General features: G+C 49.8%; 1 protein-coding gene across 2 annotated transcripts in view; it reads left to right on the top strand.

Annotated features, from left to right (window-relative positions):
* Window positions 1-25526, top strand: part of ADAMTS2 (ADAM metallopeptidase with thrombospondin type 1 motif 2) — a 246926-nt gene that overhangs the window by 211044 nt on the left and 10356 nt on the right. For both annotated transcript variants that reach the window (XM_033853695.2, XM_033853696.2), the window contains 9 exons: window positions 7364-7509; window positions 10390-10565; window positions 11715-11848; window positions 16228-16351; window positions 17380-17460; window positions 19156-19322; window positions 21412-21571; window positions 23471-23603; window positions 24412-24619. In XM_033853695.2, the coding sequence (XP_033709586.1) occupies window positions 7364-7509; window positions 10390-10565; window positions 11715-11848; window positions 16228-16351; window positions 17380-17460; window positions 19156-19322; window positions 21412-21571; window positions 23471-23603; window positions 24412-24619 (1329 nt within the window). The remainder of the gene's footprint in view (window positions 1-7363; window positions 7510-10389; window positions 10566-11714; window positions 11849-16227; window positions 16352-17379; window positions 17461-19155; window positions 19323-21411; window positions 21572-23470; window positions 23604-24411; window positions 24620-25526) is intronic.

Raw genomic sequence — 25526 nt, forward strand, 5'->3', positions numbered from 1 at the left:
GCATTTTAAATCAAGCTCTGACCAAGAAAACCTGAAATACCCTGAAATCCATATCCAGAAGCACACTAGATAGCAAATTTGATCATCTACATGTTCACATAACATCACCAATAACTTCTCTAAATTACTGAAAATTAAAAAATATTTTGCTCAACCTTCTAGAGCACACATACCAACCCCACCTGCCACCTGTTTTATTTTCCCCTAACAGTTTCATCAAGATGTGACTCACATATAAATTCACCCATTTAAAATGTACAGTTCAATGGTTTTCAGTATATTCACAGAGTTGTACAGCCATCACAACAATCAAATTTTGGAACATTTTTGTCACTCCAAAGAGAAGCCCCGTAACCATTAGCAGTCACTCCGATTCATCCCCCCTCCCCCTTAATCCTCGGCAATCACTAATCTACTTTCTGTCTCCTTAGATTTGCCTCTTCTGAACATTTCATACAAATGGAATTGTACAATGTGCATCCTTCTGTGACTGGCTTCGTTCAGTTAGCATAATGTTTTCATGGTTCATCCAGGTTGTATTATGTGTCAGTACTTTATTCCTTTTCGTTGCTCTATAATAATTCATAGTATACATATACTGTTTTTTATTTATCCATTTATTAGTTGATGGACATTTGAGCTGCTACCTCTTTTCAGCTATTATGAGAAATGCTGCTATCAACATTTGTGTTCAAGTTATTGCGTGGATGTATCATTTTTCTTGAATATGTGTCTAGGAGTGGAATTGTTGGCTCTTATAGTAACACTATTTTTAACATTTTGAGAAACTGCCAAACTCGTTCCCAAAGCAGCTGTACCTTTTTACATTCCTACTAACAATTTCTCCACGTCCTCACCAAACCTTATTACCTGTGTTTTTATTATAACCATCCCAGTGGATGTGAAGTGTTATCTCATTGTGGTTTTGAGCACCTTTACATGGACTTAATGGCAACTTGTATATATCTTTTTTGGATAAATGTCTATTCATTATCCTTTGCTTATTTTTTAATTGAGGTATCTTTTTATTATCAAGTTATAATCATTCTTTATACATTCTGGGTACAAATCCCTTATCAGACTGCTCAGATATATGGTTTGCAAATATTTTCTCCCATTATGTGGGTTGTCTTTTCACTTTCATGATTGTATCATTTGATGTACAAAAGCTTTTAACTTTGGTGAAGTCCAATTTAGATATTCTTTCTTTTGTCACTCGTGTTTTGGTGTTGTAACTAAGAAACCATTGCCATTAGGTCAAGAAGATGTATTCCTGCTCTTGCATTTGGATCTATGATCCATTTTCAGTTAATATTTGTGTAAGGTGTAAGGAAGGAGTCCAGCGTTATTCTTTTGCATGTGAATATCCAGTTGTCTCAGCACCATTTGTTGAAGAAGCTATTCTTTTTCCATTGAATCACTTGGTACCTTTGTTAAAAATCAGTTGATCATATGTAAAGGTTCTTTTAGGGACTCTGCATTCTGTTCCATGAATAATTTTGTCTGTCCTTATGGCAGGGCCACACTGTCTTGATTATTGTAGTTTTGTGGTAAGCTTTGAAATACAGAAGTCTGAGTCCTTCCACTTTGTTGTTTCTAAAGATTGTTTTGGCTATTTCTGATCCTTTGACATTTGATATGAATTTTAGGAGCTGTTTCTCAATTTCTGCAAAATTCCAGCGTAAGTGTTGCACTGAATCTACAGATCAATATGGGGAGTACAGGCAACCCTCGTTTTATTGGACTTTGCTTTATTGTGCTTTGCAGACATTACATTTTTTTTTTTTACAAATTGAAAGTTTGTGGCAGCCCTGCATTATCAGTTGATGGTTACCATTTTTTAGAGATTAAATATTTTAAATTAAGATATGTACATTTTTTAGCGATAAAATATTTTAAATTAAGATATGTACATTGTTGGGCTTCCCTGGTGGCGCAGTGGTTGAGAGTCCGCCTGCCGATGCAGGGGACACAGGTTCGTGCCCCGGTCCGGGAAGATCCCACATGCCGCGGAGCGGCTGGGCCCATGAGCCATGGCCGCTGAGCCTGCGCATCCGGAGCCTGTGCTCCGCAACGGGAGAGGCCACAACAGTGAGAGGCCCGCGTACCACAAAAAAAAAAAAAAAAATATATGTACATTGTTTTTTAAGACATAATGACACACTTAATAGACTACAGTATAGTGTAAACATAACTTTAACATGCACTGGGAAACCAAAAAAATTCATGTGACTCTCCTTATTTTGATATTTGCTTAATTGTGGTGGTCTGGAACCGAACCAGCAGTATCTCTGAGGTATGACTGTGCTGCCATATTAAACTCTGATCCATGAACATGGGATGTCTTTCCATTTACTTAGATCTTCAGTTTCTTTTGACAATGTTTTGTAGTTTTCAGTGTACTAGTTTTGCATTTTTTTCTTCAATTTATTCCTAAGGTTTTTTTCTTTTTCTTTTTTTTGATGCTATTGTAAATAGAATTGTTTTCTTTTTTTAACTCAAAATACTTCTAATTTCTTAGTTGAATTACAATGTTATGTTACTGCTGTACAGCAAAGTGACTCAGTTATACAAATATATATATATATATATATTCTTTTTCATATTCTTTTCCATTATGGTTTATCACAGGATATTGAATATAGCTCCCTGTGCTATACAGTAGGACCTTGTTTATCCATTCTATATATACCAGTTTGCATCTGCTAATCCCAAACTCCCAATCCAACCCTCTCCCACCCCCCTCCCCCTTGGCAACCACCAGTCTGTTCTCTATGTCCCTGATAGAATTGTTTTCTTAATTTCATTTTCAGTTCATTCATTGCTAGTTTATAGAAATACAATAGATTTTTGTATATTGACCTTGAATCCTGCAATCTCACTGAACTTTTAAAATTAACTTTAATAGTTTTTTGGTGGTTTCCATAGGACTTGCTATATAGAAGGTCAATTCATCTGCAAATAGAGATAGTTTTACTTCTTCCTTTCCAATCTGGATGCCCTTTACTTCTTTTTCTTGCCTAATTGTCCTGGCTAGAACGTTCAGTACAATGTTGACTAGAAGTGGTGTGATCAGACACCCTTGTCTTGCTTCTGATTAGGGGGAAAGCATTCATTCTTTTACCATTAAGCATGATGTTAGCTGGGGTATTTCACTGATGTCCTTTATCAGCTTGAGGAACTTCTAGTCCTGTCTTTTGAGTGCTTTTTTCAGGAAAGGATGTTGGATTTTGCCAGTTTCATCTTTTGAGTCGTGAGGTAATCATACAGTTTTTCCTTTATTCTGATGATATGGTTTATTACATTGATTGATTTTCAGATGTTAAACCTTGAATTCCTAGGATAAATTTCACTTGGTAATGGCGTATAATCTTTTACTATGGATTTGATTTGCTAGAATTTTGTTGAAGAATTTTTAAGTCTATTTTCATGAGATATTGTTCTGTAGTTTTTGTCTTTTGACATCTTTGATTTTTGTATTGGGGTAATATTAGCCTCATAGAATGAATTGGGAAAATCTTCTCTTCCGTTTTTTGAAAGAGTTTTTGAAGGATTGGTATTAATTTTTTTAAGTGTTTGGTAGAATTTATCAGTGAAGTCATCTGGCTTTGGCTATTTTTTGTGAGAAGTTTTAAATCACTAATTCAATCTCTTGTTATAGGTCTATTCCAATTTTTAGATCTTATTAAATCAGTTTTGGTAGTCTGTGTCTTTCTAGAAATTTGTCCATTTCCAGAACTCTGTCTTTTCATGTGGATTTGAATTATTCTCTGGTGTCACTTGCTTTCAGCCTAAATAGCTCCCTTTAGTATTTCTTTTTTTACAATTTTATTGGAGTATAGTTGATTTACAGTGTTGTGTTAGTTTCAGGTGTATAGCATAGTGATTCAGTTATACATATACATATATTCATTCTTTCTCAGTTTCTTTTCCCATATAGTTTATCATAGAATATTGAGTAGAGTTCCCTGTGCTATACAGTAGGTCCTTGTTGGTTATCTATTTTATATATAGTAGTGTGTGTATGTTAATCCCAAACTCCTAATTTAGTATTTCTTATATGGCAGGTCTGCTAGCGATGAATTCTCCCAGTTTTTGTTTATCTGGGAATATTTTTATTTCACTTTCATTGTTGAGAGGTAGTTTTGTTGGATATGATTCTTGGTTGACACCACTACCTCTGGCCTCCATTATTTCTGATTAAAGTCAGCTGTTAATCTTATTGGGCTTCCAGTGAGTCCTTTTGCTTCTTTTGACATTTTACCTTTGTCTTTCTATATTTGACTATATTGTGTCTGGGTGTGGATTTCTTTGCATTTAACTTACTTGGTTAAATTTCTTGGATGTACATGTTAATGTTTTTAATCAAATTTTGGAAGTTTTCAAACATTATTTCTTTGAATATTTTCTACTCCTTTCTCTGTGTCCTCTCCTTCTGGCACTTTTACTGTGCACATTTCAGTGAACTTATGGTCTTCCATGTTTCTCAGAGGCTCTGTTCATTTTTCTTTATTTTTTTCCCCCTCTTCTCTTCAGATTGCATAATTTCTATTGATCTATATTCAAGTTCATGGAGTCTTTTGTCAGCTCAAATCTACTACTGAGCCCTCTAGTGAATTTTTCATTTGTTTTTTTACTTTTAAACTACATAATTTCTTTTTCTTTTTGTTTGTGTTTTTTTAGTTTCTGTCTCTTTCCTGATGCCATTTGGTGAGGCATTGTTCTTTAGACATGGTTTCCTTTTGTTCTTTGAACATATTTATAACAGCTATTTTGAAATTTTTGTCTGCTAATTCTAACATTTGGGACTCCTCAAAGGCAGCTTCTGTTGCCTGCTTACTTTCCTGTGTATAGATTTCACTTTCCTGTTTCTTTTCACGTCTCAGAAATTTTTGTTGAAACTGGACATTTTAGATGATACATTGAAGAAACTCTGGATAGTGATTCCCCTAGACCTTGTTGTGCTGTTGTTTGCTTGTTTACCTGTTTATTTCTTTAGTGACTTGGATGCACTGTTTCAATAAATTTTATTTGCCCTGCAGCATGCAGCTGTTGATATTGCCCCTCAGAGATCACAGCCTTGGGCATATGCATAGTCACCCGGGCCACACAGCTTCCCACCTCCACCCCCAGAACAGTGGGATTAGCCAGGTTCTCTTTGTCTCTTTCTTTGATCTTCCAGCTAAACTTCTGGCTGTTCTGCCTCTATTGTTATCACACCCAATTAGTTTTCACTAGCTGCTAGCTGATGCTGTATAGTTTTTGATACAGTTGCCCTGGGGTACAACTTGTCTACAGCCTGACCTAATCAGATTCTGGACCCTTCACAGAGGCAGGGTGTTACCAATATTTGAGGCTTGCTCAGACTCCAGGAGGGCTCTTAGCTGTCTTTTCCCTGGTTACACTTCTAGTTGGTTTACCATTTCACTTGTTGCTTACTAGTATTGTGGAGCTACTGGCCTCCTCTTAGTTGCTCACTACCAAGATTTCTATTGTTTTTGACAATGCCCTTAGGCATGAACTTCCTCATGCTCTGTTCCAAATAAAGTTAGTCCTCTTAGGGTGAGCTACGGAGGTCTCAGTTCTGCCTCTCCCTCTGGGAAGACTACTGCACCACTGCGCTGGAGCTAGGAGCAGGGTGGTCCACTTACAGAGTGACACTCCTGGTCTACGAATAGGTCACTGAATAGAGATAGTAGCTTCTAGTCTTCTTGGCTTTTCCCTTTCAGCATGGAACCTCTGCCCTACAAGGAAGCCAGAGAAGGGGCTACTAGAGTACTGTATTCTTGGTTTGCCATACCTGGAGTAGAGCCTCCAGTCTGGGAGTGAGGACTGGGTGGGCAAAGGGAGTTCCCTGACTGGAGCAGATTTTCTGCAACACAGTGTTGGGAGGTATGGGAGATGCCAGTGGCCTGCCTTTCCCAGGGTGAAACTATAGCCCTAGACTGGGAGCTGAGGAGACGAAGACCTCTGTCTTTTAGGCAGTAAAGCCTCCATCACACTGAGATGGGGAAGGAATGGGAGAGGGTTGTGGCTCATATGTATAGACTTTTACTATTCTTACCAAAATTTAGTAAATTCTCTCCATTTGTTGTATTGACCTTAGGACAATTTCCAGATACTTTATTTTTTTTAATTGAAGTATAGTTGATTTACAATATTGTGTTAGTTTCAGGTTTACAGCAAAATGATTCAGTTATATATATTCTTTTTCAGATTCTTTTCCATTATAGGTTATTAAAAAATATTGAATATAGTTCCCCATGCTATACAGTCAGTAATTGTTGTCCAGATAATTTAAATGGTTTGTTTAGAAAATAATTTTCACCAGTTAAATAGTTGTTTTACTGAGGAGAAGGTTCACCAAGTTTCTTACAGCTCCATTCTAGAAGTTTCCATTTGCTGCCTGCTTTTGTAAACAAAGTTTTACTGGAATGCAGCCATATCCATTCATTTATATGTTGTCTGTAGCCACTTTCATGCTCTAATGGCAGAGTTGAATAGTTGAAATAGTGAGCATGTAGCCTGCAAAGACTAAAACAGTTACTATCTGGCCCTTACAGAAAAAGCTTGCTGAGGAATGACTGCATTATCTTCTATTCTCCCTATGGAATACAATCCTACAAAATTATTGTCATATGAAGAGGGCATGAAAGAGTATACAGTTAGAACTGCAGGAAATGTTGTGTCCATCAATCAATTTGAAAAAAATCGTTGTTCTCTGTTTTTGGTGGTTTGTGGTATTTGTCAGTTTTTAAATTTTTTGTTTTATATTTTCTAATTCTAAATCAATATTCCATTTTATACCAAACTTAGTATTTTTAATTTTGCAATCTTATTCAAATGGGCCCTAAATTGTATAAGCTTCCTCTCTGGACTAGTGATAGATTCAAGTTGTAGACCTGAGTTTCCTCTACTCCAATGTTCTACTTACTATATTCATGAATTTTTACCATGTCAACATATCACCTATCCTTCGTTTCCATATTTCTTTTAAATTGCTTATTTTTACTTAAACAGTAGACCTTACATGTCTCTAGAGTCACTGGCTTGATGTGCCGCTTACATCTTTATGAATGGTGCTGTGTGGGCACACCAGGCCGGGGGTTTCATCCTGCAGACACGGTGTGGGGTGGGCTTTGGCTGCGGGGACAGAGTAGGCTGAACAAGGCACTGAGGATGGTGGGAGACCAGGGTGGTGGTCAGGGGAAGCTGGGTGGGCCAACACCTTACCATGCCTCCCAGCGAAGTTCTGAGCTTCTAGGGGTGAGTAGGGCCTGTTCTCCCTGTGCCTCGAGGGCCAGGCAGTCATCACGGGCACTGCAGCTGAAGGGTGGGGGGCATGTGACCTTCTGTCTTTCAGCACTGCTTTAAAGGACACTGCATCTGGCTGACACCTGACATCCTCAAGCGAGATGGCAACTGGGGCGCCTGGAGTCCCTTCGGCTCCTGCTCACGTACCTGCGGCACAGGTGTGAAGTTCAGGACCCGTCAGTGCGACAACCCACAGTGAGTTGGCCCTGATGTTTCCCAGCCTTCCTCGGTGGCAGCTGCAGTCCCCAAGGGCCCTTGCTAGCCAACCCTATCCTGCAAGACCCCTGCGGATGTCAGTTCTGGAGACGATGTGAGGGCAGGCAGCTCTGGCCCCTTCTCATCTTCCTGGGAGGGACTGAGACTTAGAGAGTGGAGGGCTCATGCCACATAGCCTGCTGGGGCCAGAGCCAGCTCTGGAGACTTGGAAACCTGGTCTTCTGACCTGGTGGCCTAGGGCCATTCCTCCCACTTGGCCTGCATCCTACTCTAGACACCGACCTCCTCTGCTCTTCTTGGTTGAGGGCATCAGGAATAGGAGGTGAGGGCTTCCCTGGTGGCGCAGTGGTTGAGAGTCCGCCTGCCGATGCAGGGGAAGCGGGTTCGTGCCTCAGTCTGGGAGGATCCCACATGCCTCGGAGCGGCTGGGCCCATGAGCCATGGCCGCTGAGCCTGCGTGTCCGGAGCCTGTGCTCCGCGACGGGAGAGGCCACAACAGTGAGAGGCCCGCGTACCACACACACACACACAAAAGAATAGGAGGCGGAACAGAGATGGGGCAATGGGGTTAAAGAGGAGGGCTCTCTCGGGCCCCAGGATGCCGGGAGCCTGAGCAGGAGAGCAGCTGTTTGCAATCAGGCAAGAGGCAGGGTCAGTGACATGCCACCCATTCCCAGCTGCCCAGGGGAGAAACAGCCTGGAGAGGCTGCCTGAAGGCCCGCTGGATTCCCATCTCCATCCATGCTCCCCATCCTGCCTCCCAGGCAGGCCCCATCCCCTGTGCTATCCTCAGAGCTCCCCTAGGGCTATTACACTTGCCTCAAGATGAGATTGACAAGACAAGAAGTTAGAAGCTCAGAGGCTACAGTGTGCTGGGTGAGGACTTCCAGGTTCTGGTCCAGGGTGCGCAGTCAGAAGAGCAGATCTGGCCTGACAACCCCTCTCTCCCCCCACCAGGCCCTGACTCCTCGTGGTGTCTGATGCTGGGCTCTTGGGGTCCAGGGGACTCACCCCCAGGTCTGGCCCTGGGGGAGATCATGCAGGTTCTGGGTGCTCTATGTTCTGTCCCTCCCCACCTGCGCACTCTAGGGATTTTCTTACCCCTCTGGCTGGTTCAGCCTTCTTGGTGGCAGCAAGGGACAGGGGCAGCAGTGACGTGAGCAAAACGGCCAGAACTGCCTGCCATTCCATCTGTTCACAAACACCGTTGGGCCTGGAGAGTAGCTAACCCCTGGTCAGTGCCAGCATTCCGTGCACATCAGTGACCATCAGACAACACAGATGCGCCACACAGAGCTCTGAGCACGGTTCATTTATGCCAGCCTCAATTGCATCTGTGGGGAATACGCACAGCTGCAGCGCCCAGAGCATTTCAGAACCCACAGGCCCCACAGCAATGCCAGTGAGCCCCGTGGGCCTCCCCTTTCACGTGTCCTCCTGAAGATGACAGCTGGGCCTTAGGCTGCCCCATCTTTAGTTGCTGCTCCCTGGCTCAGTAGCTTTTCCTGGGACACTGTGGCCAGTGTGAAGACTCCTGAGGTTCCCAGCTGGGCCCCCGCTCACTGGATTGAGTTCCCTCTGTGTTCTTTGCCTCGCCACTCTTTTGATTGCAGAACTGCAAACAGTCTACAGCATGAGCTCAAGCTCTTCAATTTCTCTTCCTCCCTGGCCTCCCCTGAATTCTCCAACTCACATTCTCTTTTGGAATTATCATGGATTTCCATTTGAATCTGTATGGCTCCTGTCTGGGCTGGCCGGGGCTCCAGCGACAGCCCGACCCCTTCCTGCTTTTTCCTGCTGCACGATGCCCCTGGGCTCCCCAACCTACACCCAGGGCTGCACCCCCTCCTGGTGATGCTCTGGTTGGTATTGTCATTGGTCTGTGGTCCCATCAGTGGCCCTGGTGTAAATCTCAAAATCACCCTTTCTTTCATGGTCCCCATCAAACACTGAGGCTTCTTAGTTCTTTCTCCACAAATTTCTCAGATTGTTATTTCCACCGACTTCCCCTGAGAACATGGCACTGTGCAAGGAGCCTCATGGAAGCCAGCCCCTTCCATCATTCACTCTACAGTGCTATATGCTATACATCCATCATCACAGCAGAACATGACTTTTGCCCAAGTCTCGGGGGGGGCCTTGGGTTCTGCTTGGCTGAAGCTCCCCAGCTCCTCCCAGGGTGCTGGCCTGCCACACCCCATCACCCTGCCTGCCATGGGCACCTGTTGGCCACCAGCTGGTGCCTTTCCTGTGGGGTTAGTGCTTTGTGGACTGCTGGTGTTCTCAACAAAGTAAGGAAATTACAGAAACACGGCCCAAGTTTTCTTGAGGTGGAGGAAAGCTGGAGATGGAGTGTCCACTGTGTACCTGACGCTTGTTAAGAGCACTTGTAACAAGATTCCACTACTTCAGAATTGCTCTGAGTTCCCAGCGTGTGTGAGGCCCAGGCCCAGGCCCAGATGTAGGGGAGCTCACGCAGCTCCACCACCCTGGGGCTTATGGCCGGAGGCACAGCAGAACCTAAACACCCTGTTACAGCTCACTGTTGGTTCACCGCCACAGCTACAGGAGCTGGGATGGGGGTGGGGGGTGCACAGGGGCTGAGTAGATGCTCCCTTCCCATGGGGTCCCCGAGAGAGGATTACCAGTGCCTTCTACAGTGATGATCCAAGGCCCTGGAGGCTGGGGGATAGCCCAGGTCCTGCGGCTGGGACAGGGCAAGGCCGCGTCCCTTCACTCAGCAGAGCTGCCCCCTGACCCCCAAGGATCATGGATTCCCCCCAGATCCCACAAGTGGCACCCCGTGTGCTGGCCTCTTCCTGGCACCGAGCTGCAAGGCCTTTCTGCTTTCTTCTCCAGCCCAGCCAATGGGGGCCGCACCTGCTCAGGCCTTGCCTACGATTTCCAGCTCTGCAACTCCCAGGACTGCCCTGACGCCCTGGCTGACTTCCGTGAGGAGCAGTGCCGGCAATGGGACCTATACTTCGAGCATGGTGACGCCCAGCACCACTGGCTGCCCCACGAGCACCGGGATGGTGAGCCCTAAGGGGAGTGAGCGTTCAGTGTACAGGCCAGGGCTCACTGGACCACTGATTCTGCATGGGCATGCCAGCAGAGTCCACCCTGGGCAGGGTGGCTGCCGGCTTGGGGCTCACGGCAGGACTACAATCCCAGAAGAGCCAGACAACTGCACCTGGCCAAGGAGGCAGCGAAGAGGGCGGGGCCCAGCTGGCCCCAGGCTCCTGTGCTCGCCACCCAGTGGGCAAGGCTAGCGTTGCACCTTTACCCTGGCTCAGCCGTGAGGCGGAGGGCAGGGGCGGAGCCTGCCAAGGAATCGGGTTACTTCTGACCTCTCATCTTTCAGTGGGAGCTCTCAGTTCCAAGTGACTTGAACTGGTTTAAGCATCAAAAGGCATTTGTTGGCTCCTAGAACTGAAAAGTCTGGTAGTTTCGAGCATGAGAGTGTTTATATTTCATTTGGGTCCCCCTCCCACTAAATGATGGAGAAACAGTTTCTGTTCCTTCCAAGCATTGGGCAGAGGAGGGGAGTGGGGACTGGGGCATGCTCTGCTGTCTCCATCACCCCATGCGTGTCACACCTGCTGAGCACCTGTTGCAAGCCCCACGTGTGCATTCAAAGAGGCGGTGCCGGAGCAGACAGATCCCCCTCTCAGAGCGAGGCTTTGGTCTGGCGAAAAATCAAATAATGACGTGGTGTCATAGTGACCACGGAGGTAAATGCTGAGAAGGGAAGGTGCCAGAGACCCGAGACTGAATCAGGGGGCATCTCATTTGGGGTTTCAGAGGTTGACTGAAAAGGGTCTCCAGGTAGAGACCTGGCAAACAGCCATTTTCCCTTCCCCTCGATATGGGGGTCTCTGGGCAGGGCCTCGGGAATCTGAGACCTGGCTGCACCAACAACAGCCTGGCTCAGTTGGGAAAAGCTCTTCCTAAGTCCCACACAACAGGGTCATGAAGGGGGTTGCAGTTATCTGCCCCCTTTCGCTTTCTCTCCTGGCCCAGGGCAGGCATGTAGGGGGCTGGGTGAATCATAAGAAGACCCTCCTGGGTGAGAGTTTCTCCTTGCAGGGTGCTTCCCTTTAGCAAACTTGGGAAGGAAACTGCAAGCAAAGTGAGCGGTGCAGCTGGCCCTCCTCACCAACACCCCACTGCTTCCCTTCCAGCCAAAGAGAGATGCCACCTCTACTGTGAGTCCAAGGAGACTGGGGAGGTGGTGTCCATGAAGCGCATGGTGCATGATGGGACGCGCTGTTCTTACAAGGACGCCTTCAGCCTCTGCGTGCGCGGGGACTGCAGGGTGAGTGCCACGAGGCCAGTGCGGTGCCACAGGAGCAGGGGCAGCCGCAGCTCACGGCCTCCGCTTTTTGGGGCTTTGGGAGGATTCACTGAGGTTGAGCTTGCAAAGTGTTGCAAACAGCATCTAGATCAGGGCAGGCTCTCAGCAAATGTTGGTTCCCACCCCCTGCTCCCTACTGCCCCGCTCCATGACAAGCGTTCTCAGACTCGAGTCTGAGGAACCACCTGAGGAGCTTGGGGCTCCACCTCAGAGATTCTGCTTATGTAGGTTGAGGCTGTGGCCCAGAGCATGAGTTTTACCAGTTTTACCAGGTGATCTTGATGCACATGGTCCCTGGGGGACCCCTTGTGAAGGACTGCCATGTCCTTGCACTCCTCTGGGCACTGGACAGCTTACCCTCGATCAGGGTGGCCCACCATGGCTCTCGTTGGTTTGGCTCTTTGTAGAAATGCCCTGCTGTGTTTTCTGTTACTTTATTGTCTTTGGCTTCGATCTTAGGCTGTTACAAGAGACAACTGTGGGGCACACTCGGCATAAAATAGTAACATGAGTGCAGAACTGGCCCGTCCCCTAGAAATACCTGGAAGCCTCTGTGTAGATGAAACTGATTGTAGGTGTCCGAGAGGCTGATTGTCATCTCACCTTCCTGAGAAACGAGCATCCTCAGGATGTCCCTGGCAAAGAGCCTGGCAGAATGCCACAGGGCCCCTGGCAGAGACGGAGACAGGTGAGGCTGGAAGAGCAGGGAGGTGGGGTGTGGAGTAGCTGGAGGCAAGCTCAGGGATTCTCTCCAACCACGTGATTTCAGTAGGACTGCAGCCAGCAGGGAGGGCAGGCCATACAGTCTGCTCACACTCCAAACACTCAGCCAAATACTTAAGGACAGCAGTGTCTCCCCTGTACCTGAGGGGTTCTAATTGATGGAGGTGACCAAATGATGACACAGAGAAGTCAGTGCCATTGAAAGAAGAACTGATTACTTACATCTCCTGAGGGAAGGGTATGGCATGCTGTGCAGGGCCACATGGAGAAGCACCAGATTCAGCTGCGAGGCAGAGGGAGCAGGAGAAAGTCTGGGCCAAAGCTTTTATTGGGGTTTCCATGGGAAAGGCAAGGCAAGCAGAGTAAACAGCTTGGGATTGGCCAGTTTGAATAATTCTGGCAGGAGTGGTCTCTAGATTCCTGGTATCTGACCCTGGGATGATTTAGGGCAGAGACATATTGGCTTAGTGTGTGAGAGTTTGATAAAGGGAGGAATCAGTTGGTTTGTGTATGAAAGGTGTGCTTCCATTGCTGTCCCTAAGAACTGGCTAGCTCTTCTTGACTAGCAAGATTTTTAAGATGTCAAAACATCATAACACACAGAAAATATTAAAAACTCTGATTAAGAGAGGCCGTGGAGTGGGAAACATCTAGTAGTGGAAGTAGCTTTAGATGGCAGCTGTGCGTATGGTACAAACATAACAGGGAAGTAGGAACACTAATTCACCCTCTTGGTTAGTGGACGTGTCTAGAGCTTCACTCCTGACATTGACAACTGGAGAAGAATAGGGTATTTCATTAATTAATGGTGACTTTGAACAGATAACAGTAGAATGATAGAGTTTTGCATAATTAGAAAATGTTTACATTTATATATGGTCACATTGCAAAAGTTAGAAAACAAAGGAGACAGAAAGAACGAAAACACACAAAGGAAATGGGAGTGATAAGATGAAATGTAGGAGTCCTCACAATACATGTGAATGTGAAACTCTTAAAAGAATCTAATATCCAAGTGGATGCTGTCAATGAGAGAACATCAAAACACAATGACTCAGGAAGCTTCAAAGAGAAATGATAGCAAAAGACATGGCAGGAGAATAAAGACACACACACATACACACACACACACACCACACACACACAGAGCAGGGAATCAAGAATTAAATGAGGCCATAAAGATTCTGATTCCAATCCCAGTTTGGGGTATTTTCCCCTACCTGTCCAACAAGCAATTCTCTGACACCAGCTGTATGTTGTGGGCTGAAAAAAATTGCATAATGTGAGAGATGTTAGTTAAGTTTTATTTGGGGCAAAATGAGGACTATAGCTCTGAGGAGCTGCTCCAAAGAGGTAAGCGGAGGTCAGTATTATATGTGGTTTTAGTGAAAGCGGGTGCGTGCGGTCAAGCACACATCGTGGCGGAGGCTTGCTGCTGGTCACCAGGAGCAGATGTCACCATTAATGATTTTGGTGCTTTCTTAGATAGAAGATGCAAGAATTTATGGGTTCATAAAATCTTCTCCTGAAAATATCTAACTCTCTGAAGGCCTGTTCTGCCAGTTTTTCCCAGAGCACAAGAGTGCCTCATTCCTGATCTCCACCCTGAACTTTCTGGTGCGTTGAAGGTCAGCGACTGCAGTGGCTAGTGACCTAATCCTTGTAGAAGCAGAAGGCAAGTGCCAATTTTTAGTTGGCAGTGTCCTAAAATTTAACTCAGTTCTGACACTACCTACCCAGAGATAGCATCAGATCCCACAAGTTAAGGCCTCCGTCCTATAAGACGGCCCCCTGCCTTCAGATGCCAATCACAAGTCCAGGTTGTCACCTGTGCTTCTGATTAACAGGCTGTAGACTGGAGGTTCCAACAACCCCTTCCTTGGGTTCAATTAATTTGCTAGAGTGACTCTTAGACCTCAAAAAACAGTGACTAGATTACCAGTTTATTATAGAGGGATATAGCTCAGGAACAGGCAGATGGAAGATGCTTAGGGTAAGGTATGTAGGAAGGAATGGAGCTTCCAGGCCCTTCCAGAGCATGCTGCTGTCCCCAAATCTCTACGTGTTCACCAACCCAGAAGCTCTCCAAACCCCACCCTTTTGGGTTGTTATGGAGACTTCATTACAGGCATGACTGACTAAATAATGGGTCACTGACCACCTACTCAACCCCCCCCCCCATAAAGACAGCTTTATGGCTCTCACCACAGAAAATTCCAAGGGTTTTAGGAGGTCTAGCCAGAAACTGGATGAAGACCAAATATATATATATATATATATATATATCTCATAAATCACAATATCACAACTGCCCTGGCTGGACAGGAGGTTCTCCCCTCCCTCCCTTCCTCTCCCTCCTCCCCTCTTTCTCTTCCCTCCTCCTCAGCATCAGCTTCATCCTTCAGGCAACGTGTGACTGTTTACAAGGACCATATCCTCTCATCTGGGCAACAGCCCTGGCAGGCCTTGCTGCTCTGACTCCATGTCACAAATGTGGAAACAAACTCGAAGTTTCTCTGAGACTGCATTGCCAGGAAGTGGCTCTGTAGCCCCTTCATAGTCTAGAGACCCTGCCCTCAAAGGTTTTTGTAAGACAAAAGTCAGAAATCAAAGAGCAAGACTAACAGAATATTGTGAAGCAATAAAAAAAATTTTTAAAGTGTGTATTTTAAAAAAGCAAAAATAAAATACAAAAAAGATGTATCAAAAAAAATAAATAAACCAAAGAGCAAAGGGAAAGGAAGCAGTCTCACAAGAGGCGGTGATAGGCGGATCCTGAGGGGTGAATTGGCTCTGGGCTTCCTGGCAGCCAGGGCAAAGAGGGAAACCTGTGGTGCTATGGTGCACTCAGATCAGACAGCGAGCAGACCAGCTAGGAGGAGAGGTTGTCTTCCCTGCTGAGTGTGGTCATGGATATGAAAGTGGCCTCAGGCAGTGTGTTCAGACCCAGGGTCTGCTCCCCACAGAGCTCTGGGGCCCTGGGAATGGTGTGCTATCGGCAGGGCTATAGAGAGTAACAGAACCGGAATTTGTTACTGCCTCTGCCAGGTGGCCCTGGGCAAGGAACGTCCCTGCTCTGTGTGGAACAATTTTCAATACTAGAGTGGACAGTGTTGAGAGGATTGGTTGAGAGAATGAAGGCAAAAGTGTTCCTACCAACTCCTGTCACCTCCTTCCCAGACACCCCGAGACAGACTGAAGAGGACATCGTTCCTGGGGGCAGTGTGAGGGAGGGACATCTTGGCCTAAGCTTTGGGTGCGAGCCATGGAGGGACCGCCTCTGGGGCTGCGCTGCGTGGACAGCCGGGAGAAGGGGCAGAGGCCATGTCTGATATGTCCATTAGGACACCAGCGTGCTGTGGCAGGGCAGCTTCAGGACCAGGCCCTGTTTAGGCTATACAGAGCCCTCCACAGGTCACACTGTCCAGACAAGTGGATGAGTGAGGGGGAAAGGCTGGTCCTTGGGTGGGCACACAGGGTCTGTCTTGCTCCAAAGCCCCCTCTCCTTCCCCTGCATCAGGAACTGCTAAGAAGGGGTGCCCTGACCTGGGCTGTGGAGGGAACAGGTAGGGAGAGGGAGTCTCGAGTGTACACTGCACCTCCCCACCCCTCTGCAGAAGGTGGGCTGCGACGGGGTGATCGGCTCCAGCAAGCAGGAGGACAAGTGTGGTGTGTGTGGAGGGGACAATTCCCACTGCAAGGTGGTCAAGGGCACATTCACACGCTCGCCCAAGAAGCTCGGTGAGTGCGCCCCTCCCTCCCCCTTCCCAGGGCACCCAGGCCTGAATGTCTACAGCACCTGGCCGGGTGGCTCTGACCGGGTTCTCAGATGTTTGCGGGAGAGGGGGTGTAAGTCTGGGAGGGTGAGGTGGAGAGAGAATCAGGTCAGGGGCAGCTGCGCCAGGCCCCAGGGTGGGCAGGGACAGGGACAATGCCAGGGTATATGTGCACAGGGTGGGTCTTAGAAGTCTTTACTTGAGGGCACCCTCCCCAGCCCTCCAAGGCTTTCCGGTCGCCAGCTGGCCTCCCTTGCTTGCTACCCCCAGCCACCTGTCAGCAGGACTTTGATGGGCTGTCAGTGCAGCCTGTGGCCTAGGGACATGTAAGCCTGTCCCCACAGGGCCACAGGATGGGGCTGGGGAACTTGGGGTCCCTGGCCAAGGTGGGCTCTGGGAAAACAGACCGCTTGGTGAGCCTCCTTCCACAGTGGTACCTCCGTCTGGCTTCGGTGCTCTGGGTGGGCTTGCAGCAGCGGACTGCTCTACCTCTGTCCAAAATGGTGAGAAGCCACTTTGGTTCACCTCTTTTGGAAGAAGGCCATGGAACAAACCTGCCAGACTCCACTCAGAGCTGGTGCCAGGGTGCCAGGAGCTGACCTTCTGCATCGCCCCACGTGAGCAGGCTGTCTTCAGTTTGCGGATTAAGCCGCCGAGGTCCAGGGAGGGCAAGCAGCTTGCTGAAGGCCTCCCTCCTGGATGTGGCATCTTAGCTCCGTGCCCAGGTGTGACTCCAGGCACACTCACGAGGACGCCCACTAAGTTTTCAATGGAGGGGGCTGAAGGAGCCCCTGGATTTGAAGATGAGCAAAGGGCTGTGGCTGGCTGGGATGTACTAGCTTTCCCGTGGACCCCTCTCTGGGTGGGCAGTCAGAGCCCGTAAAACACTGGGGGCTCTGGAACCACCTTCGAGGGCAAGGCCCTCCTGGCATTGTCTGCATTCGACGGCCTCTCCCTTCTCATTTGGCTTTGTCTCCCCACATCCCAACAAAGGTTACATCAAGATGTTTGAGATCCCGGCAGGAGCCAGACACCTGCTTATCCAGGAGGCAGACACCACCAGCCACCACCTGGGTGAGTGTCGGAGCCCAGGCAGTGCGGTGAATCTGCAGCCTGACTCTTCCAGGGATCAGGGGCCCAGCTGAGAGGCGTGGCTGCAGCCCCATCTCCCCTGTCCCTGGCCTGGCCCACCTGGTGGACGTCTCCTGGAGTCATTTCCCAATGGAGAGGCCAGGGGTTGGGATCAGAGGGCTTCCCTGGCAGCAGCTGTGGAGGGACATGTGTTTAAAACATGCCACACCTCCCCACCCTAAGTCCATCTCGAGGCCAAGGGGGAAGCCCTCTGTCCACTGGAAGGCAGGCAAGGTCCTTAAGCAGCGGCTGCTAAGGCCAGCTTGTAGATGGGCTTCTATGACGTATTTGCATTTTTTCATTTAGTTTCATTTTAAATTCAAGTGATTCTTTTGGAATAGGGATTCCTGGCATCTGTTGAAAATTTGGATGTTCTAACAACTCTGAGTGCCCCCTTCTCACATGGCAGCCCCCTGTGGGGCTGCGCTCCTCCAGGCTGCCTAGGGCTCCTCAAAGGGGCTTCACCCATCCATGCCCCCCACCAAGATGTAAGGCCGAAGGAGGAAGTGAAGTAGGAAGTAGGTCACTGAGGGGACCCCATACAAGTCTCTTCCTCCAATTTGGGCCCTGACCTTCCTCCCTGTGCCCTGGAGGCCAGACTGGGTCAGGGGCTCCATGACTGCCTCCATCTGGCCCCCGCCACTGACGCGAGACAGACAACCACTCTTTTTAATATGAATTTTTCTTTCTTCCTTATTTTAAGAGGAGACTTTATGTTGCTATCCCAAAATGCAAAGCCAGTGGCACTTGCCTTCAGTAGAAGGCAAATATGAAAGTTGATCCCTGAAAAAAAAGACACTTCTATCTAAACACTGTTTCCTGCTCTCCCTGCACAAGAGGAGGGAGGGTTATTGACAAGCTGAGGACCTCCTGGCGCCCGCTGAGGCTCTCAGGGGATTCCAGGAGACTTGTGAAGGGAATGATTTCCTAACTCTGTGATCCCATGATTTTTGTGCCCAGTCTGTGACACCACCTAAAATTTTCCAGCAGACACCTTCCGCTGTGGGAAGCGTGGGGCTTCCTGACCAGTGGATTCTCGGCTCCTAGACATTCTTTGTGGATGCCTAGTGGCCTGAGTGGTCCCCGGGCCAGGTCAGGCCTCTTTTGGTTGTAGGGAACTGGTGGGGACCCAGGCCGAGCCACAGTTACCAGCAGGGTAGGTAGGGAGACATATGGGACGTATGCTCACCCCAGGAAAGGAAGCCCTCACCCAGCCCTGTGCCCTGGTGTCCAGCAGATGCCCCTCACCCGGGGGGCTGGGACAGGGAGGGCAGTGGCTCTGAGAGCCCACTGAGTGTTCCAAGTAGACAGCAAGTAGGTGGCCTTGATGCCTGCCGAGTCCCTTGCCATGTAGCATCTCCTTCAGGGCCTGAGGAGCAGATCCAGGAAAGGGCCCTGGGCCTGGCAGAAGGGCAGGGTTAGAGGGAAACTTAGTTTTGGCTGAGAGACAAAGGGCAAGTCAGGTTCCCAAGGTGATTTGGACTGTCAGTGGGACTGACGGGCCCCTGGCAGAAGACAACTGGGAGACGAGGGGCTCTGCTCCCTGTAACTCCCCCAACCTGTTCAAACCAGCATACCCTGCCAGCCTTCCCGCAGTTCTGCCCCTGGGTGACACTGGCTGTCTTCTGCCATTCTCAGCCGTCAAGAACCTGGAAACAGGCAAGTTCATTTTAAATGAAGAGAATGATGTGGATCCCAACTCCAAATCCTTCATTGCCATGGGTGTGGAGTGGGAGTACCGGGATGAGGATGGCCGGGAGACGCTGCAGACCATGGGCCCCCTCCACGGGACCATCACTGTGCTGGTAAGTCGAGGCAGGGGCCAGGCCCACTGCGTCCTGGCTGCCCAGACAGGGGGCAAGTAGCTGCTAGGGAAGGGATGGAGGGGTGCCTGGGAACCCTGAGCCTCCCTGCATACTTCGGACCATGCTCTGAACGGCCTCTCTGGCCTGACTTTTGGACCAAGGGTCTCTATCTCTGTGTCAGAGCAAGGAACAGACATGGAGCCACCAGTTGGGCTCTGGGCCCTGTATCGACCCCTGGGTGACTAAAGACAAAATCCCCTGCAAGCGATTAGGTTTCCCCCTCTGGGTGACATTCATGACCACTTTTCATCATGCTTATTCATGTCTACCACTGTATCCAAACCCAGCCACTCTCTGGGGGTGAACAATGGGGCTCAGGAAATTGGACTGCTAGACCCAGGTCACGCTAGACTTTGTCCCTGAACAGGACTGGACCCCAGGTCTCCTGAGTCCAGGACCACAGGCTGCTCCTGGTGATGGGAGTACAGAGGGGGCTTGATTTCCTGATTCACTTATTAAAAATTAACTTTAATTGCATACATAATACATTTTATCAGTAAAAAAAGTTAAAACACTACAGGTAAGGCTCAGATGACTTTTGCCCCTCCGTTAAGGTGAGCACACCATGGTTGGGTTCAGGCACCCGGACCCAGCGTCCCACACCAGAGTGCGCAGCTGTGGGGATGGGGTGTTTCATGTGCGCCGTGCTCTGCTCTGCTCACCTCGGCTGCATGTACTCTGCATCCCCAGAAACGCCTTTGGTGCCCTGCCTTTGTCAGTGCCTATACAGTCAGGCTTCAGTATCTGCCATTTCTGTATTGGTAAATTCACCTACTGAAAGTATGTCTAATCCCAAAATCAGTACAGGCATACCTCAGGAGATACTGCAGGATCGGTTCCAGACCACCGCAGTAAAGTGAATATGGCAATAACGCAAGTCACGTGAACGTTTTGGTTTCCCAGTGTGTGTGATAGCCTTAGGTCTAAGGAAAACAATGTACATACCTTGATTAAAAGTACAAAGCAAAAAATCAGTTACAACAATAACATCAAAGATCACTGATCAGAGATCACCATAATAAAAGTAATAATAATGAAAAAGTTTGAAATATTGTGGGAATTACCAAAATGTGACCCAAAGACACAAAGTGAGTAAATCCTGTTGACAAATGGCACCAATAGACTTGCTAGATGTGGGGCTGCCACAAAAGTTTAATCTGTAAATAAACGGGGCTTCCCTGGTGGCGCAGTGGTTGAGAGTCCGCCTGCCGATGCAGGGGACACAGGTTCGTGCCCCGGTTCGGGAAGATCCCACATGCCGCGGAGTGGCTGGGCCTGTGAGTCATGGCTGCTGAGCCTGCGCGTCCGGAGCCTGTGCTCCGCAATGAGAGAGGCCACAACAGTGAGAGGCCCGCATACCGCAAAAAAGAAAAGAAACCCAAAAAAACGTAATATCTGCAAAGCGCAGTAAAACAAAGCGCCGTAAAGCAAGGTCTGCCTGTACTTGCAGTGGAGCAGGGGAAAATGTGAGGAGGCGGAAACAGGCAAGGCCCTGCTTCTTGTTTCAGCTGCTACTGCAAACAAGCGTCTTTTTCACACTCTATTTACTGCCATGTTGTCCGCATTTTTGTGCTTTTGGGGGATGATTTCATTGTTTAAAATGGCCCCAAGCATGGGTCTGGTGTTCCTCTGATCAGGAAGCTGCAGGTTTACCCTAAGGAGAGAGCGCATGTGTTAGATGAGCTGCGTCCAGGCACAAGTAACCAGGTGCTGGCCGTGAGTTCAGTGTTAATGAATCAATGGCATGTACTAATTAAGGTGTCTTTAAACAGAAACGCACATAGAATAAGCTTATGCATTGACTGTTAATGAAACTGTCACGACCAGAGGTTCGCAGGCCCTGATGCCATGTTCCCCTGCGAGCAGCGGTTCAGTACTGGCAGATTCGGTGTTTGCCGGGACTTTCTAGAACCTGAGTACCGTGACTAATGAGACTTGGCCGCGCATGTTCCTCGGGCTGACTTTCCTAACCTGGTCGCCGAGGGAGGGTGGTGGTGGGCAGACACATTCACGTCCGTCTCCGGGGCAGGTCATCCCGCAGGGGGACGCCCGCATCTCGCTGACCTACAAATACATGATCCATGAGGACTCGCTCAATGTGGACGGCAACAATGTCCTGGAGGACAATTCCGTGGGCTACGAGTGGGCCCTGAAGAAGTGGTCTCCCTGCTCCAAGCCCTGCGGTGGAGGTGAGGGGCCTTCTCAGAGTTGGGGCCCCAGAGGAGGTCGGGGCCGAGCGGGAGGGGTCTCCTGGATGAGGAGCTTCCTAAGTCCATGGTCCCTGCTGACCGCCTGGCATGAGGGATGTGCCAGGTATGAGAACACTAGACCCAAACCAGTGACCTTTGCCTGGATGACAAGGGCCTAGCCCCACTAGGGAGGTGCCAGAGGGTGGGCAGGAAGAGCAGGTGCTCAGGGCAGCCAGGGGGCATGTGTGGGGCTTGGATGACACCAGCACCCACCTGCATGGTGTGAGAGGGAGGTTCGGCCTGGCGGGAGGTTGCTGTGAGGGTGTGGCTTGGATGGATTACTGTGACACCACGAGGCAGGTCACAGGAAAGGCTCAGGCCATGCTGGAGACCAATGAAGAGGCCCCCTCTACAGAGATCCCTCCTAAGATCCCTCCTTTCCGAATGCAGAAAGGCCTTGCCTCCCTGGGGCAGGGCTGGGTGCAGAGAGGTCCCACCTGCTTTGGACCTCAAAGAGTCCACAGTTGGGTGGAACATAACAGACAGACAGGAAGTTCTGATCTGCTCAGTGTAGTCACTGCTCCTATGGGGCTGGAGGAGATAAAAGGCAGGAGAAGAGAGCTCAGCCTACAAGAGCAGGTGGCCAGGACAGAACTCCTTCAGGTGCCATGAAGTGTCCCACACCTAGACAACAGAGGGAGTTTGCCCAGTGGGCGGGGCACCCACTGCCAGGCCCAGGCAGATGGAGGGCTCATCTTCCAGTGCTCCTGCCTGGGCGGATGGCACCCCAGGCTTCCACTGAGCCTCCCGGCCCCCTGGATTTTATCAGCACATCCTGTTGAGTCTCCCTCCTGTGTATCTCTTGGACGCATCTGCTGTTACCATCTTCCCAGTCCTGGCACCATCCTCGCTACCCAGCTGGCCCCGTGTGTCCACTCTTGCCCTCAGAGTGACCTATTAAAGGGGCAGATCAGACCATACCCCTTTCTGTGATCACAGTTTTCAGCAGCTCCTTCTGCTCTTGGGATAAAAAACAAAATTCTCCTCATGGCCTCCAAGGTACAAGCAACTTGCTGACTTCTCCCACTGCCGTTGGCACCCCCAACCCTTGCTCACTCAGCCCTGTCCACACTGGCCTTAAGTGCTTTTCCTGGACACGCCGTGCTCCTGCCTCAGGGCCTCTGCATAGGCCATCTCCTCCCCAGGGAGCCCCTTCCACCGCTTTCCCACTAAATCAGCACACCTCCATCCTCTGTTTCCCGGGACACACCCAGATGCCCAGGCTAGATCAGGCTGCCCAGTCATATTCTCTCATGTCTAACCCACTAGGTTGAGGTTTTGAGACTTGGCACTGTTGACATTCTGGAGTCTATCATTTTCCATTGTGGGGGGTAGTCCCGTGCATTGTAGGATGCTGAGCAACATCCCCAGCCTCTACCTGTTAGATGTCGGTGGCCTCTCCTCCCCCAGTTGTGACAACTAAGTGTCCCAGACATCGCCAGATGTCCCCGGGGTAAAATCTCCACCAGCTGAGAACTGCTACACTAGACTGGCTGGAGGAGCCTGGCAGGCTGTATTCCATGTTTAGCCAGGTCCTCAGAGCACATTAATTCAAGGTGGAGTAAATGACTAAACAATGGGAGAGGAAATAGAACCTTCCCTCCTGCCCCAGGAAGCCAGCCAAAGGGCAGGAGAGAAGGGGGCTACTCTCCCTGGCCTGTCACCCTCACTTGGCCTGGGATGCTGGGTAGACACCAGGCTAGATGTGTCCCTGCTCGACCCCCCCACCCCATTAGCAGGGCGGGGAGAACGGGGCTACGTGACCTGAGGAGCCACCCCTCCACGCCTGCTGGAGGGCCCATACTGTCCCACTGAGCCCCCTCGAGCTCTCGTCTTCAGGGTCCCAGTTCACCAAGTATGGCTGCCGCCGGAGGCTGGACCACAAGATGGTGCACCGAGGCTTCTGCGACTCCCTCTCGAAGCCTAAAGCCATCCGCCGGGCTTGCAACCCACAGGAGTGCTCCCAGCCCGTGTGAGTGCCAGGACTCCCCGGCCCCCAGCCCCACTAGAGGAGGGGAGGGAGAGCCCTGGGGCTCCTGTGAAGGGTGGTGCAGGATCGGGTTCCCTGGATGCTCTGAGCCTCACGTGCCCTGAGACGTTTGACAGATTCTTCCTCACTCACCACGTTCTATGGAGTCTAAGATGTTGCAGGCTGTGCAGTGCTCCCCTGCTTCAGACCTGCTAGACGGAAACAATAATGTGCATCTTAGAAATGACAACAAGTGGTAATGCTCAGATGGGGAAACTGAGGCTCCGAGGGTGCAGGGCTTGCTTCTGGTCCGGTGGTAGATGTTTCCCAAGCAGCTCATTCCAGAGGCTGAGGCCTTGGAATGGCCACAGCCATGACCCTTTGGCTCCGGGGTTTGACAGGGCTGCATTTCTGGGCCCAGGTTCCTTTTTCAGGACCCTGAGTGGGGAAGATGGTGGGTAAAAGGCAGGTGGGGGCCGTTCGGGGACAGGTGCTGAGTGTGTCCATGCTGCTGCCCGGAAGGGTTGGTGATGTCAGCGGAAGCTGAGGCCAGAGGGCAGAGCCAGGAGCCTAAGAGGAGACAGAGGCCGGCTGTCCATGGCCACATCCCAATCAGGATCTCCCAGCCGTGGGCATGCTTGGGGTTCATCGTCGGCAGGCCCTCAGGCGGGGGCCCAGCTAGCCTCCAGGGCACCTTCCTGACAGTAGGTAAAGATGCGCCTGGAGGAGCAGGCTGCCTTGCTTCTGTCCACCAGGGCCTCAGCCAGGGTGATTCTCCAGGGGCTGACCGTGTGCTGCTCTGCCCTGACAGGTGGGTCACGGGCGAGTGGGAGGCATGCAGTCAGAGCTGTGGGCGGACGGGCATGCAGGTTCGCTCTGTGCGCTGCGTTCAGCCCCTGCACAACAACACCACCCGCTCCGTGCACACCAAGCACTGCAATGACGCCCGACCCGAGGGCCGCCGGGCCTGCAACCGTGAGCTCTGTCCCGGTCGGTGGCGGGCCGGACCCTGGTCACAGGTAAGCAGTGCCCCGGCCCTGTGTCCTCAGCCCCCAAACCAAGCTTGGGTGGGACTGAAGTGGCCAGGGCGTTGCACCTGGGCCTGGATGCAGTTCTTGCCCTGGGCCACATCCCGTAGGTCTCAGGGCACCCGTGGTTCCACATGGCTATGGGAAACTCAGTGGAATGTGTATCTTCACTCTGCAGGGTAGAGGCTCCCATGCTCCTGGGGACAGGACCCCCAGGAGACTGGGGACAGCCTGGGCTCCAGGAAACAAAGGGAAGCCTGGGCTTTTGTCTCTGGGGGCCAGAGGTGTGGCTAGAAGGCCGGTCAGACTTGCAGGAGGAAACACGGGCAAGGGAGGACTTAGACTTGGACTGGAAAGGATAGTCTCGGGCTGCAGGAGCCGTTCTGGGGTCAGAGCTGAGCTGATGTGAGCACTGACATCCAGCCCCCGGGCCTGGTGGGTCAGGAGTTGCCAGGACCAACCTTGGGCTCAAAGATTTGCTCAGAAGTTGCTGTAGTCATGGTTAGGCTTTATTACAATGAAAGCACACAGCGTAGAATCAGCACAGGGAAAAAGTGTTTCGGTGAAGTCTGGAGGAAACCAGGCACAAACATCTAGGTGCCCAGGATGTTCACTGGGGATCAGTCACATAGGCATCAGGTGCCTGCGTGACTGACATCACTTACTGAAGCCCCAGACCCCAGAGCGAAAGCGGATGCTCACCGTAAATCATCTTGTTGGTGTAAACCAACCGAACAAATTGGTGCAGCCTGATCGGAGGCCTCAGGCACGCAAAAACGCTCTTACCAGACAGACCATTCCATGAACTTGGTTCCCAGGAGTTGCCCAAGGGCCAGCCCTGAAAATAGGCCTTTCTTGGGACTGGGCAGGTTTGAGCAACCCCGTCTGCTGAGTCAAC

This window comes from Tursiops truncatus, chromosome 3 (genome assembly GCF_011762595.2).
Source record: "Tursiops truncatus isolate mTurTru1 chromosome 3, mTurTru1.mat.Y, whole genome shotgun sequence".
Classification (NCBI taxonomy): domain Eukaryota; kingdom Metazoa; phylum Chordata; class Mammalia; order Artiodactyla; family Delphinidae; genus Tursiops; species Tursiops truncatus.